Source organism: Schistocerca nitens, chromosome 3 (genome assembly GCF_023898315.1).
Source record: "Schistocerca nitens isolate TAMUIC-IGC-003100 chromosome 3, iqSchNite1.1, whole genome shotgun sequence".
NCBI classification, from domain to species: domain Eukaryota; kingdom Metazoa; phylum Arthropoda; class Insecta; order Orthoptera; family Acrididae; genus Schistocerca; species Schistocerca nitens.
The window spans coordinates 331,980,663-331,997,023 of NC_064616.1; the positions used below are offsets into that span (position 1 = coordinate 331,980,663).

The 16,361-nt window shown below is 46.1% G+C and overlaps 1 protein-coding gene across 1 annotated transcript in view; it reads left to right on the forward strand.

The window, feature by feature from the left end:
- The first annotated feature begins 14,460 nt into the window (after positions 1-14,460).
- The window catches only part of LOC126249215 (uncharacterized), a 43,122-nt gene continuing 41,221 nt past the window's right edge, over positions 14,461-16,361 (forward strand). Inside the window, exons 1-2 of the mRNA XM_049950870.1 lie at positions 14,461-15,049; positions 15,138-15,349. Coding sequence (XP_049806827.1) covers positions 14,461-15,049; positions 15,138-15,349 — 801 coding nt within the window. The remainder of the gene's footprint in view (positions 15,050-15,137; positions 15,350-16,361) is intronic.

The window sequence follows — 16,361 nt, forward strand, 5'->3', positions numbered from 1 at the left end:
TTGTGCATCATGGTCTGAGCCATTCACCCTTTTACTAATAGAATGCCAATCTAGTAATGAAGAATGAATAAAAATATTGTCTATGTCTGTGCTACTGTTCCCCTGCATCCACGTTGGAAAAAACGCGTTCTGCATCACATCATATGAATTTACGAGATCTACCAACATCCTTTTTATTGCACAATTATATACAAAATTAAAACTGAAGTCATCACTTATAACTCATTTCTAGTACTTCCTATAAAGTGAATGAAGAACCCTCTCTAGCTTGAGCAGAAGATACCCGTAAACAACAAAAATTGGAAGTTTAGTTTCACTAAATTCAACTGCCCCTGCACAACATTCAAATATCTGTTCAGTGCAGTGCCGTGATACGTCTATGTACTCAAACGGAATACTGTTTTTTACGCACACAGCCACTCTGCCTCACCTCAAGGAACTCCTTGGAAAACAGCCAGATAATCTGTATCCTGGTAAAGGAAGCCACTGAATTGTCAAATTATTTAAGTGGTGTTCCGATATATCAATAATTTCAGAGTCAGCATCTATAAGCAGTTCACTAACTTTATCTCTAATACCTCTTATATTTTGATGAAATATGCTAATTCCTTCTCTACGTGGAAACATGACGTCCTCTGAAGGCGATCCCTTAGAGGGTCTTCCTTTAAGCAGGTATACCTATCAGCTGACTTCAATCCAAAGAAGGTGCAGCTCTAAAACCAACTGCTACAGGAACTTTTCCATGAGTTATGCCACGACCACCCAGTACACTGTCACCTACAAGCTTTGCCAGCCTCCCCTTCCCATACCTATCGAGGTGCAGGCCATGTCTAGTGAAACTCCCTCTACTGACAGACTCAACTGGCACCACTGAGATGTGACCCAAGCCCTCTGCCATCAGTACCTTCTCCAGCCCCATGTTAACTCGCCTAACATCCGCATTAAGATGAGGCCGATCATGACGCTGAAACAGTTGCACGAAATGCACACTAGTGCCACCAGTTTGAGTAGCTATCATTACCAGGTCACCACCTATATCATATTCCCCGTCCCTATCAACACTATTCCCTGCTCTACCCACTACCTGATCGTCCTTCGTAAGATTCCTACATAATTCCCCTATGCTGTCAGTCACCTGAGCCAACCCTGCACTAGGCTTCACAATGCTGGTTACCTGGTACTCACCCCCCCACACTTCCTACAACTGCTGGCTGACACCTCTACCGTGCGAACTACCTAGCAGCAGAACCTTCTTCTTTCTGTTAGACTTTGCAACTGACTTAGGCCTCCTAACTGCTGAGGACTGCTGCAGGTTTTCTACACCTACAGCTACAAGAGGCTCCTCTGCACTCAGCTCTGACACTTGCATATACGCAAAATACAACTGTCAGAATACCTCCTCCTCCTGGCTGCCATCTTGTCAAATGCCATTTGCCATTCCGCGGCACCCTTCACCCTCCTGAACCTATCTACTTCTCCCTTTGCGTATTGTAACTGCACGTGAAGGACACAGATCTTACGCTCCTGCTCCTCTGTCAACTTATTTCTACAACAGATTCTACATTCCCAGGAGGGGATCTCGCTATAATGACCACTGGCTTCCCCCTGCATTCCCCCCAATGACAATACTTCGAACAAATCCCACTACGTAACCCACTATTCACAAACCTACGACAGAGCCCACACCGCTCAGTCATGGTAAAATTTTACAGTTAATGAAAAAAGACTAAACGTTTACGTCACTTAAGTTCAGTTACACCGTTAGAACTACACTCCTGGAAATTGAAATAAGAACACCGTGAATTCATTGTCCCAGGAAGGGGAAACTTTATTGACACATTCCTGGGGTCAGATACATCACATGATCACACTGACAGAACCACAGGCACATAGACACAGGCAACAGAGCATGCACAATGTCGGCACTAGTACAGTGTATATCCACCTTTCGCAGCAATGCAGGCTGCTATTCTCCCATGGTGACGATCGTAGAGATGCTGGATGTAGTCCTGTGGAACGGCTTGCCATGCCATTTCCACCTGGCGCCTCAGTTGGACCAGCGTTCGTGCTGGACGTGCAGACCGCGTGAGACGACGCTTCATCCGGTCCCAAACATGCTCAATGGGGGACAGATCCGGAGATCTTGCTGGCCAGGGTAGTTGACTTACACCTTCTAGAGCACGTTGGGTGGCACGGGATACATGCGGACGTGCATTGTCCTGTTGGAACAGCAAGTTCCCTTGCCGGTCTAGGAATGGCAGAACGATGGGTTCGATGACGGTTTGGATGTACCGTGCACTATTCAGTGTCCCCTCGACGATCACCAGTGGTGTACGGCCAGTGTAGGAGATCGCTCCCCACACCATGATGCCGGGTGTTGGCCCTGTGTGCCTCGGTCGTATGCAGTCCTGATTGTGGCGCTCACCTGCACGGCGCCAAACACGCATACGACCATCATTGGCACCAAGGCAGAAGCGACTCTCATCGCTGAAGACGACACGTCTCCATTCGTCCCTCCATTCACGCCTGTCGCGACACCACTGGAGGCGGGCTGCACGATGTTGGGGCGTGAGCGGAAGACGGCCTAACGGTGTGCGGGACTGTAGCCCAGCTTCATGGAGACGGTTGCGAATGGTCCTCGCCGATACCCCAGGAGCAACAGTGTCCCTAATTTGCTGGGAGGTGGCGGTGCGGTCCCCTACGGCACTGCGTAGGATCCTACGGTCTTGGCGTGCATCCGTGCGTCGCTGCGGTCCGGTCCCAGGTCGACGGGCACGTGCACCTTCCGCCGACCACTGGCGACAACATCGATGTACTGTGGAGACCTCACGCCCCACGTGTTGAGCAATTCGGCGGTACGTCCACCCGGCCTCCCGCATGCCCACTATACGCCCTCGCTCAAAGTCCGTCAACTGCACATACGGTTCACGTCCACGCTGTCGCGGCATGCTACCAGTGTTAAAGACTGCGATGGAGCTCCGTATGCCACGGCAAACTGGCTGACACTGACGGCGGCGGTGCACAAATGCTGCGCAGCTAGCGCCATTCGACGGCCAACATCGCGGTTCCTGGTGTGTCCGCTGTGCCGTGCGTGTGATCATTGCTTGTACAGCCCTCTCGCAGTGTCCGGAGCAAGTATGGTGGGTCTGACACACCGGTGTCAATGTGTTCTTTTTTCCATTTCCAGGAGTATATTTATAGAACTAACAATAGCGGTCTCGAAATTCACTCTCTTCCAAGAAATCAACAACTTTTATTAATACTACTAAGCCACAACAATTACTAATACCAACAAAGCTACACAAAATCTATTAGCTAAAACGAAAAATTCAAGCGGCCACGATATGACTTTAGTAAAAACTTCCGCGTGCGGTGTACAGAACCAATCGGAGGTGATGTATTGTCTGTTAGCGCTCTGCGTTGTCCAGTAGGCTGCTGGATCTCGGAATTGTTCTGAATGCAGGTAGATTGCTACAGCTGTCAATCGTGCGGGAGTAGTGGCAGTTTTGTCCCTGTCTCGTGAGTCGAACAGGGCTCGTGATCTTTCTTAACACAGCTTTATTAATGTAGCAGTGCCAGGAACTCATTCGGATCCAGAGTTAAACGTTTCCTGGCTAATCAGAGTCCTCGTAAGCGTGCTGCGTACTCTCATGCTTGCCCAAGGAGATGTAATTTTTCTATTTCAGCTGGCAGAGTTTGGGCATTGTCGTCATCGAACGACAGTGTGGAAGTCGGTCAGTGATTTCGTGGAGCACTGTCGACGTACAAGAGAGGCATGGAATAAGTCGCGAGTATTTTCGTAACCGTTTAATCTTCGATGACAGCTTGTTATTATGGTGATTTCAAGTGTATCAGAATTCGAACCACCGCAAATTATTAAGAATAGTCCAAGTTTCAGTGGAAGTTTTTGAAAATTCTTACAGACTGTTGCAGTCTTATAACGATCCGCAGTGTGATTGTTGAACATACTTAAAACATTGACTATGAAATTTTGACACGACGAGTGATATGAGACGCAAACTGAAGTCACGGTAAATTAATTAACGCACTACTCAGACAGCGGTATTGGAATTGGTCGTATGTGATTTCGAACGGATAGGCACAGTGTATAGTTGAAAATAAAATCAATGAAAGCTAAACCTGTTTAGTGGAACAGGTGCATTTCACAGCAGAGAAGATGAACAAGTGCTTACAGTTCTTCAGGTATTCACTTCAGAGCCCTTGTTTACTGAACATGTTTTCCTTGTTTTGGTCTATATTACCGCCTTCCAAAATACCGGAAGCAAAGAGCTTGCTGCAGAAGGCGTCCACTGTCAGAGGTTTCAAAATGATTTTCGCTTATAACTTTCGACTCTGTCGTTTCAGGACTAGGATCTCTACCTCAAAGTGACACAGTTACCCTTCTCCATCATCCGTGCAGTTTATAACATCATGGAATCACCCTGACTAGCTAGCAGCAGCTCTTCGTGGAATATTTCAATTTTCCATCAAATCACTAATTAAAAATGGCTCTGAGCACTGTGGGACTTAACATCTATGGTCATCAGTCCCGTAGAACTTAGAAATACTTAAACCTAACTAACCTAAGGACATCACACAACACCCAGTCATCACGAGGAAGAGAAAATCCCTGACTCCGCCGGGAATCGAACCCGGGAACCCGGGCGCGGCAAGCGAGAACGCTACCACACGACCACGAGCTGCGGACTCACTAATTAAAGTTTTTATTAATTACCCTGATGACTTTCAAGCAAATAAATATTTGTGTTTTTGATAAATTAGACGTCAAGCTGGTCAGTTTGATGTCCCCATATGTTACTATGTTACTGCTCTTGGAGTAACACCTTTTGCTATCCTTCTCATTTTAATTGATTAATTGGACTCGTTGATGTCTGGTTGATATTGAAAGTAACGTCTTTATCTTGATGACTGAAAGTTCAGCACCTGTTTATTTGAATTCAATAAATAGTGCAATACTCCGTTTTAATCCCTTTTATTGTATCAACTTGACAATTTGATGCGTTTCGGCTTTAAGCCATCTTCAGAGTCTGTCAAATAGAAAGACAACTATGAGAACATTACCACAAAATGTTCCCATCGTGTACATAAAAGGGAGATATACCGTATTAAGAGGACACCGATACTCAGTATCTCATCAAAAAATTCATTCCATGGACTAGTGCCACTGCTTACTGACATGGGTTGATCAGAGTACCAAAAGACGCCCACCGCTTTCGAGTATCCAAAAGATCGCAGGAGGGAAGATGGCGTGCTGGTATGCACATTGGGACAAACTTTAACGAACTAAATTCAAACTGAGGGTCATTTATTCACAAAGTAGAGTGTACTCCTGAACTGCATTAAACTTGGAACAAATATAAAGTCCTAATACTACGGTCCCGGAAGAGCAGACTGTATTAATCATTATTATTCAGTGAAAACTGGCTGGGCCAAGGGGAATAACATGGACATACATGCGCAAAGTCTCAGACATTCATAAAATTACTAAAGATACTATTCACCATTTTCTCGCTAGTGTAGAGTCATCAAACTAGAATAAAACGTTCTCGGTTTTCAAGCCGCATCAATTCGAATAAAATCCTCGAGCGCTCCGCCATCGTCATCTGAAGTTCACTGACTGCCGGAGCTGCTATGGTTTCTCGCTTACATAGGCATGATGATATTATCAGCAGCCAGTCAGATAGACCCATTGTCGCCCGCGCGCGTAAGTCGACCCGGGCAGCTAGCGGAGCTATTGCCCGTGACAGCACCGGTGACGTCAGGTGGTGCCAGGGGCAGGCGCAACGTTTGAAACTGCTGCTCCCGCGTCGCGCATCTGTCTTTGCTTTCTTTCGATGTCCAACGCCCGCCTCCGTTGGGGCGAAAGAGAGCAAAGTCAGATGCGCGATGCGGGAGCGGCAGTTTCAAACGTGGCACCTGCCCCTGGCGCCACCTGACATACCGGTGCTGCCATGGCAATAGCTCCGGTAGCTGCCCGGGTCGACTTACGCGCGTGCGCCACATTGGGTCTATCTGACTGGCTGCTGGTGATGTCGTCATGCCAAGCGAGAAACCGTAGCAGCCCCGGCAGTCAGTGAACTCCTGACGACGATGGTGGAGATGGTCATCGAAAGCTCGAGGATTTTATTCGAATTTACGCGGCTTGAAAACCGAGAACGTTTTATTCATGTATACCGTCGCGAAAGACTCCGAGGACTCATCAAACTAGACTGTGCTTCGCAGCAGGAACAACACACGAAACGTAACCACTATCACGACGCATGAAGTGGATCGAGAATCAGGTGAAGAGCAAGTTCTGCTCCATCTTAGTTTACTCGAATGACAGCAAAACTGTTACCCTCGAAAGCTAAACAGTGCTTCTAATAAATTACTTTAAAGTTGTACAAAGTTCCCTACTCGAAAACTATGAACTAATTCCCGTCCAATATCGCCGCTTAAGTGAGGACAGAAGCAACATGTATGCTCCAGCACAGCTGCTCGTCTGCAGCTCGGCTGTTCCGTGAACTACTAACTTATACTTGTAATCCAATCTACAACGCGTCCGTGCACAGAGACTGGAAAAACTTGCAGGTGGGGACTGACCAATCAACAAGATTAATCCTTTACTGGAACTATGCATCCCTTCCAAACAAAGTACAGGAGCGATGACGCCATTGCAGTTACGTCCACATGCATTCAATCCAGCAATCATCCACGTTTAGGACAGCTGGTTACAGGTGCACGGTGAGTTGAGTATCAAAAGTAATAAAATAAGAATAAACCACACTCAGTTTTCTCTTCTCTGACTTGTAAAAACGTGAGAAAAAACGGACAGAGAAGGGACACTCTACCGAACTTGATAAAATCGCAGAATTATAAAACCACAAAATTATATGAAAGATGAATTGACTACCACATTTCAAGGACAACAAGATCAGAGCGTTATATGGAAATGTGCAGACACGCTATGAAATATAGCATCAAAAAGCAAATGAACATATGACACGAAATATAAAAAAACAAGCGTAAGCTATTTTTTCAAAAAAAAAAAATTGTAAAATTGAAATTGCGTAAAATAGGGGTGAGGGAACGTAATGATGAACTTCTTATTGGAATATATTGTAAGGACGTTACTTAAAATTACAGTGGAATGTTGGACAAGGGTATTGTCGTAATCTCGCGGCCGTTGTGTTTGCTTGGGGTGATGACACTGGGGTCGCCGCCAAATAAGCGACGGCTTCTGGGCAATGTGCACTAGCATCGATTGTAATACTAAAGTCATCACTGTGTTACATCATCCATATATTAGGCTAATTTAGCATTTACATATCAGTTTAAAAAATTTGCTTTTTTTATATTTGGTAATCATATTACGTTAAAAGGCTTCCACCGTCGCATTAGTCCAAAGTACATTTTATTACGCTTACAGAGGTTAATTATTTTGTACCAAATGACTACCAATAATACAAACACTTTTACGTGCTAGATTCGATAGCGTTTCTGCACTAACGCAATCCGATGATCATGGCTTGTTGTACTTAAGGCATCCTATGTTGCTAAACAGTAGTACTGGTTCTTGATAATATTGTACAATGGAATTTTTTAACGAGACACCGTGCTATATCTCGCTTTTACATATACGTAGGGGCTTCAACAGGTAAGTTATACATCTGGTCCCACGATAAGACTACTCTGCAACAATCGTTGCGCATTGTCAGAAGAGAGTACAAGATCCGGGATTTCTGCAGGCATAGTTCTGCTGCGGTAAGGACAGGTGCATCGCAGTGTGTGACTGCAACGAAGCGATAAACGAAAACGTACTCCAAATTTGAAATACGCGGACAGGACAATTCTTGTGAGGACAACGTCTAGATTGCACACAGATTCACCGTGAAATCCTGCCGATACGTGAACCAAAGGCAGTGAGCGTCTAGCTGTAGTGAAATGACGCCAGCAAATTGACCGAGGCGGCACAGACGTGGCCTATGATGGTTGGGATGGAAGGCCATCGACATCGTAACAAACGACAATGTTCAGGCAATCGAGGAACTGAATCGCAGCAATCGCAGAGTGACTATCAGTAGATACGAATCTCAACAGGAAGGGCGCATTCATTGGTTCGAGATCTTCCGCATTATCGGAAATTGTGCTCACGATGAGTTCCGCTAACACTTCCACGCAAACGCAAAGGCGCAAGGTCTGTGGCCATAAAGAACAAGAAGTGTGAAAAATTAAAGGTATTGTCCAGTTCAGTTCTCACAGTGCGTTGGCATATAGGACTAGCAACAAATTTCATTATTTATATAGTTTCCTGTCCCTGTTGCATACTTATTTCTTAGTGGTGACTAGTTTCGAACGATTTCTTTCAATTTCGAACCACTGCCTAAATTTTTACAATCACAAGATAAAGATGCAAGCTATGGTTCTAAGATGAACGGACTCGTTCGAAACTAGTCGCCATGCAACTCTGACAGAAACCTAAATAAATAAAGACATCGTGCACTGTTCTCCTGTACGACAATGCTACACCCAACACGGCGCTCACAACACGAGCTTTGCTTCAACGTTTTCGGCGGAAGGTTTGGAAGCATTCGCCAGACAGTACAGATTATGCCTCATACGATTTCTGTCTATTCGACAAACCGAAACAGCTTCTCGGGGGGAAAGATATTTTCCAACGACGAGGACGTTCCCACAGCGGTTCTCTTACGTCTCCGTAACCAAGGAGCGAATTTCTATCGCCGACAAATTAAACGATAGGCAGAACATTCCGGCTGTTATTTACAGAGACTTGGTGACTATGTTGAAAAATAGTGTCATGTACTTGTGTCACTTTGATGTGTAGTCCCAGTATCCAATAAAAGTTGCTCGGCCAGCCAGAACAACGTAGAACTTACTTTTTGAAGTCCATTCGAATGTATGTAACATGTTGTGCTTTGTGAGATAACCACTACTCACTGCTGTCTTTTTATATGACAGAGTCTGAAGATGGTTTCGAGCTGAAACGCGTCAAATTGTAAAGTTTATACAATAAAAACGATCAATACGAGGTATTACCTGATTTAGTGCAATTATTATCGTATCTACTTCTACATCATATTCCGTTAGCCACCTAATAGTGTGTGGCGGAGAGAACTTCTGGTACCACTAACTGATACACGCGCGGATGGCGGTAAGCCTCTGTATTAGCTCCAATTTCTAGAATTTTCTTGTCGTTGTCATTTCACGAGGTGTGTGTGGGAGGAAATAATATGTTGTCCGACTCTTCCTTGATAGTGCTCTCTCGTTATCTCAATAGTAAATCTTTCCGTGGTGCATTACGCCTCTGTTGTAGCGTCTGCCTCTGGAATTTGTTGAGGGTCTCTGTAACGCTCCTGCGCCGACTAAACGATCCCGTGACGAAACGTGCTTCTCTTCGTCGGATCTTCTCTATTTCTTCTATCAGTCCTAAATGGTAAGCATCCCATATTGATGAACAACACTCAAGAGTAGACCGAACAAACGGCTTGTCAGCTACTTACTTCGTGGATGAGTTACATTTCCTTAACATCCTTATTATGAATCTCAGTCTGATTTTCCTACTATTTGTTTTATGTGGTCATTCCACTTAAGGTATTTTACGGTTTTACAGTAGGTACTGTTTCCAGCAGTTTATCATCAACAATGTAGTTGTACAGTAGCTGATTTCTTTTCTTGTGTTTGGGCAATATATTACATTTATTTATGTTCAAAGTCAACCGCCAGTACTTGCGCCACTATCCAATCCTCTGCAGGTCATTCTGGAAATCGAGACTGTATTCTGGCGCTGCTACTTTCTTATAGACAGCCGCAGCATCTGCGCACAGTCTTGAAGGGCTTCGACGCTTTCTGCTATATCATATACACTGTGAACAGTAACGGTCCTATCACATTTCCTTGGGGTACTCCGGAAATTATCTTTACGTCTGTCGAATTTGTTCCATTAAGAATGACGTGTTGAGTTCTGTCTGCAAGGAAGTCCTGAAACAGTCGCAAATCTGGTCCTATACTTGATAAGCTCGTATTTCTTTTTACTAACCGGCAGAGCGGAACGGTGCCAAATGCCTTCCTGAAGTCAAGGACGACGGCATCAACCTGAGCGATGATGTCTACAGCTTTATGGACCTCATGGAGGAACGGAGCTAGCTGAGTTTCACAAGATCTCTGTCTGCGAAATCCATACCGATTGTTGTAGAGATTTTCGTTCTCCAAAAACATCATAACTCTTGACCATAAAACATGTTCCATAACTGTACAACAGACAGACGTCAATTATATAGGCCTATAATAATGTCCATGTGTCCTACGGCCCTTCTTTGCTCCAGCGATCTACGATAAACTGTTGTCAGAAGGGGTGCAAGTTCTTTCACATAATCTTTGTAGAAACTTACAGATATCTCATCTGGTCCTCATGCGTTTCCACGACTAAGCGATTGTAGCTGCTTTCCTGTTCTCCCACCAGTTATCAGTATCTGTTCGTAGGGTGATTGTAAGGAGATACATTGCTACGATCTTCCTCGATGCAGTCAATTCGGAAGACCGAATTCACTATCCTAAGGGCTGGGTCGGAGATTTTCTCCGCTCAGGGACTGGGTGTTGTGTTGTCCTAATCATCATCATTTCATCCCCATCGACGCGCAAGTCGCCGAAGTGGCGTCAAATCGAAAGATTTGCACCCGGTGAACGGTCTACCCGACGGGAGGCCCTACTCACACGACATTTTTTACATTTCGGTCCCAATGTGATCACTGAGTTAATGACTAGAGGATTTCGAACCGCTTACTCATTTTACGCAAGATCAAAACCTCTTAGGTTTTTTACTTACATCAGATGACAAAATTTTACTTTCGAAGTCATTGAACGCTTATCCCATTTATCACATTAAGCTCATTTACGCTTCTTTCAAGCTTTTGTTTGTCAGCTAGGTTTTGGTTTCTCTTGAATCTGTGATGAAGCTCTCTTTGTTTACGTAGCAGTTTTCCAACACGGCTATTAAACCACGGTAGATCTTTCCCATCCCTTAGAACCTTGCTCGGAATATGATTGTGTAAGTCATTTTTCAATTTGTCCTCCGCATCTTCATTCTCAAAATTGAATATTTGATGCTGACTACTCAGATACTCTGGAGTTTGCATCCTGTGTGTTGTTAAGCAAAAAAATCTTTCTTAACTATCCTTATAAAACCCGCAGTCATACTATCACAGCTTTATGATTACTGATACCTTCCTCTACTTTAAGTGATTCGGTAAGTTCAGATCTGTTCGTTGCTACGAGGTCTAAGACGTTACCTTCACGAGTTGATTCTTTAACTATCTGCAAGACATAATTTTCGGACAAGATATTCAGAATAATGTCACACAAAGCCCTGTTTACAACAGCTTGAGCAGGAAAATTATTAACGATATTTTGCAACTTCTCTCTGAACCAGGCCCTCTATAAGATCATCAGATTATCATTTATGACCGACCTTTGACTCTTAAATTTCCCCGAATAACTCACACTCCGAAACCGCGTAACGTCGGTAGATATACACTCCTGGAAATGGAAAAAAGAACACATTGACACCGGTGTGTCAGACCCACCATACTTGCTCCGGACACTGCGAGAGGGCTGTACAAGCAATGATCACACGCACGGCACAGCGGACACACCAGGAACCGCGGTGTTGGCCGTCGAATGGCGCTAGCTGCGCAGCATTTGTGCACCGCCGCCGTCAGTGTCAGCCAGTTTGCCGTGGCATACGGAGCTCCATCGCAGTCTTTAACACTGGTAGCATGCCGCGACAGCGTGGACGTGAACCGTATGTGCAGTTGACGGACTTTGAGCGAGGGCGTATAGTGGGCATGCGGGAGGCCGGGTGGACGTACCGCCGAATTGCTCAACACGTGGGGCGTGAGGTCTCCACAGTACATCGATGTTGTCGCCAGTGGTCGGCGGAAGGTGCACGTGCCCGTCGACCTGGGACCGGACCGCAGCGACGCACGGATGCACGCCAAGACCGTAGGATCCTACGCAGTGCCGTAGGGGACCGCACCGCCACTTCCCAGCAAATTAGGGACACTGTTGCTCCTGGGGTATCGGCGAGGACCATTCGCAACCGTCTCCATGAAGCTGGGCTACGGTCCCGCACACCGTTAGGCCGTCTTCCGCTCACGCCCCAACATCGTGCAGCCCGCCTCCAGTGGTGTCGCGACAGGCGTGAATGGAGGGACGAATGGAGACGTGTCGTCTTCAGCGATGAGAGTCGCTTCTGCCTTGGTGCCAATGATGGTCGTATGCGTGTTTGGCGCCGTGCAGGTGAGCGCCACAATCAGGACTGCATACGACCGAGGCACACAGGGCCAACACCCGGCATCATGGTGTGGGGAGCGATCTCCTACACTGGCCGTACACCACTGGTGATCGTCGAGGGGACACTGAATAGTGCACGGTACATCCAAACCGTCATCGAACCCATCGTTCTACCATTCCTAGACCGGCAAGGGAACTTGCTGTTCCAACAGGACAATGCACGTCCGCATGTATCCCGTGCCACCCAACGTGCTCTAGAAGGTGTAAGTCAACTACCCTGGCCAGCAAGATCTCCGGATCTGTCCCCCATTGAGCATGTTTGGGACTGGATGAAGCGTCGTCTCACGCGGTCTGCACGTCCAGCACGAACGCTGGTCCAACTGAGGCGCCAGGTGGAAATGGCATGGCAAGCCGTTCCACAGGACTACATCCAGCATCTCTACGATCGTCACCATGGGAGAATAGCAGCCTGCATTGCTGCGAAAGGTGGATATACACTGTACTAGTGCCGACATTGTGCTTGCTCTGTTGCCTGTGTCTATGTGCCTGTGGTTCTGTCAGTGTGATCATGTGATGTATCTGACCCCAGGGATGTGTCAATAAAGTTTCCCCTTCCTGGGACAATGAATTCACGGTGTTCTTATTTCAATTTCCAGGAGTGTATTTTGAGTTCTTTACTGCGGTAAATACGCCACCACCATTGGCGACTAACCTATCCTTACGATAAATACTCCAGCCTGGACTTAGGATATGTTTGATCTTCACTTGTGGATCAATCAAATTTCTGTTCCTAACATTATCTGGTCATTATAACGTACAATAAGCGATACTAAGCCTAGGAGGATTCCTCCGATGCTACTGTAGTTTACTAATACCCTATTAACCTTTTTTATGTCCGATCTGCGAGGACGAGTGTTCTCTGAGAACATCGTGACCGTTGTTGTAACTTCGAATTCGACAGGCAGTTCGTCTCCGATCCCAAGGGGGTTACTGTCACCTAAAAACCGTCATGTACACACCACACGTAGTCCACTATCTGGTAGCCACTTCCTGTGTGTAGAGCACGCCTGACCTCACCTGACCTGACCAATTTGTGGTAAGGTCTTACCGGACCAAACTGCTAAGGTCATCGGTTCCTAAGCGTACACACTACTTAATCTAACTTAAACTAGGACGACACACACATCCATACCCGAGAGAGGACTCGAACCTCCGACGGGGGTATCTTCGCGGACCGTGACAAGACGCCTGAGACCGTGCGGCTACCCCGCGCGGTGGACCTGACCAATTCCGCACCTGATAACATAGGTCGAGAAATTCTCATCAGATACCGTCGGGAGTCGTCTGAGCCTCTGGTGCTCACCCTTCCTTTCTGCACCACCAAGAGGACCGCGATCGACCTTGCGTAAGATGCTAGAAATAGTTTATCGTACACCCCGCATGCGATGGTAGTTGCCTTCTTCAGATCAGCCATCCGCCGAAAATAGCCAAGGATGGCCTCAGAACCCAAGCATCAGGCGTCATTCTTGCCGACATGTGCCACTATTTGCACAGCCGGTTGCACCCAATGCACTGGATAGCCACCGTACGAGAGCGCCCGGCAAAGATATCAAGTGCACACCGGCATTCTTTCCCGCCCAGCATGCTACTTCCGTCAGGGGCTCCGATACTCGCCTAACGTTGGAGCTCAAGATGACTAGCATACCCGCCCTCTGCACTTGTCCGGACTGGGCAGGAAAATCGGCCGGTAGTCCAACACGAGAGGCATCCCATGGTAGCTCAGAAGTATTATCAACACTTTTAATCAATTATTTTATTTCGTTCATGATTTATGGTAACATTAACTTCAATCAGTTTTATACAGTTATTAGCGCACTGCAATCAAATTGTCCACATTGTCTCTGTTCTTGAAAATAGGGGGGGGGGGGGGCACTCAGAAACACATGATCAGCAGAATCTCTTTTTGAGCATTCACGAATCTCTGTAATCCTACACCCAACTTGAACGAGAAGTTTTTGGTGTAACCTACAACATGTCAATATGTGCAAATATTTGTTTTCTTACTTTTAGGTTATGAATCTCTTGACTGGGCTGATGCGGTCCACCAGGAGTTCCTCTCCTATGTCCAACTCCACCAGAAGGTCCTCTCCTATGTCCAACTCCTCCTGGAGTTCCTCTCCTATATCCAACTCCACCAGGAGTTCCTCTCCTATGTCCAACTCCTCCAGGAGTTCCTCTCCTATGTCCAACACCTCCAGGAGTTCCTCTCCTATGTCCAACTCCTCCAGGAGTTCCTCTCCTATATCCAACTCCACCAGGAGTTCCTCTCCTATGCCCAACTCCACCAGCAGTTCCTCTCCTATATCCAACTCCACCAGGAGTTCCTCTCCTATATCCAACTCCACCAGGAGTTCCTCTCCTATCTCCAACTCCAACAGGAGTTCCTCTCCTATATCCAACTCCTCCAGGAGTTCCTCTCCTATATCCAACTCCACCAGGAGTTCCTCTCCTACATCCAACTCCACCAGGAGTTCCTCTCCTACGTCCAACTCCTTCAGTAGTTCCTCTACTATATCCAACTCCACCAGGAGTTCCTCTCCTATATCCAACTCCACCAGGAGTTCCTCTCCTATATCCAACTCCACCAGGAAATCCTCTCCTATATCCAAGTCCACCAGGAGTTCCTCTCCTATATCCAACTCCACCAGGAGTTCCTCTCCTATGTCCATCTCCAACAGGAGTTCCTCTCCTATATCCAACTCCTCCAGGAGTTCCTCTCCCATATCCAACTCCACCAGGAGTTCCTCTCCTATATCCAACTCTACCAGGAGTTTCTCTCCTACGTCCAACTCCTCCTGGAGTTCCTCTCCTATGTCCAACTCCTCCTGGAGTTCCTCTCCCATATCCAACTCCACCAGGAGTTCCTCTCCTATATCCAATTCCACCAGGAGTTCCTCTCCTATATCCAACTCCACCAGGAGTTCCTCTCCTACATCCAAATCCACCAGGAGTTCCTGTCCTGTTTCCATCTCCACCAGGAGTTTTTCTCCTATGTCCAACTCTTCTTCTCGGAGCAGCGCTTGCACTCATCGTTCTCAGTCAATCCAATCGCAGCCTTTCCCTACAGTTTTTACACTCTACTGATCCATCAAGAGCCATGGAAATTATTTCTTGACGCCTCAACACTTGTGCTATCATTCTGTCCCTTCTTCTTGCAAAGCTTCCCTCACGTTCCTCTCATTGCCGATTCTCTGGAGAACCTCCTCATTTCTGATTTTAACAGTTCACCCAATTTATAAAATCATTCTGTAGCATCACATCTCAAACGCTTAGATTCTCTCCTCATAGGGTTTTCCCGCAATCCATGATTCACCTCCATACAATGCTGTGGTCCAAATGTATCGTCTCAGAAATTTATTCCTCAAATTAAGGCCGATGTTTGTTACTAGAAGACATCTTTCGGTCAAGAATGCCCTATTTGCCTATCCTAGTCTTCTTTTTATGTCCTCCTTGTTCCGTCCGTCACGTGTTATTTTGTTTCCAAGGTAGCAGAATTTCTTCACTTCTTGGTCCCCAGTTTTGCTATTAACTTTATCACTGATTTCATTGCTGGCATTCTTCATTACATTCGTCTTTCTTCAGTTTTTCTCTCAGTCCATGATGTGTGCTAATTAGACTGTTCATTCCATTCCATAGTTCTTCAAATTCTTCCTCAGTTTCACTGAGGATAGAAATGTCATCCTCGATGTTTGTCTTTTATGTACTTATACTTTCATCTTCAATTTTAATTCTATTCTCAAGCCTTCCTTTCATCTTTGTCATCGTTTCTTCGATGAGCAACGTGTGAGAAAAGCAATGAGACTCATCCTTTATCTAACAAAGTTTTAATTTTTTTTCAGCAGCACTATTGTCTTTTGAAAACTAGTTCCCTTCGGCAGCTATACACCAGCGGTGTCGCTGGGATAGTCTTGGTAGCAGCGCTGAAAGACTTCAACTGGTAGGGTCTTTAAGATGTGGGTCACATTCATTTGAATGTTCTCCAGAGCCCAAAA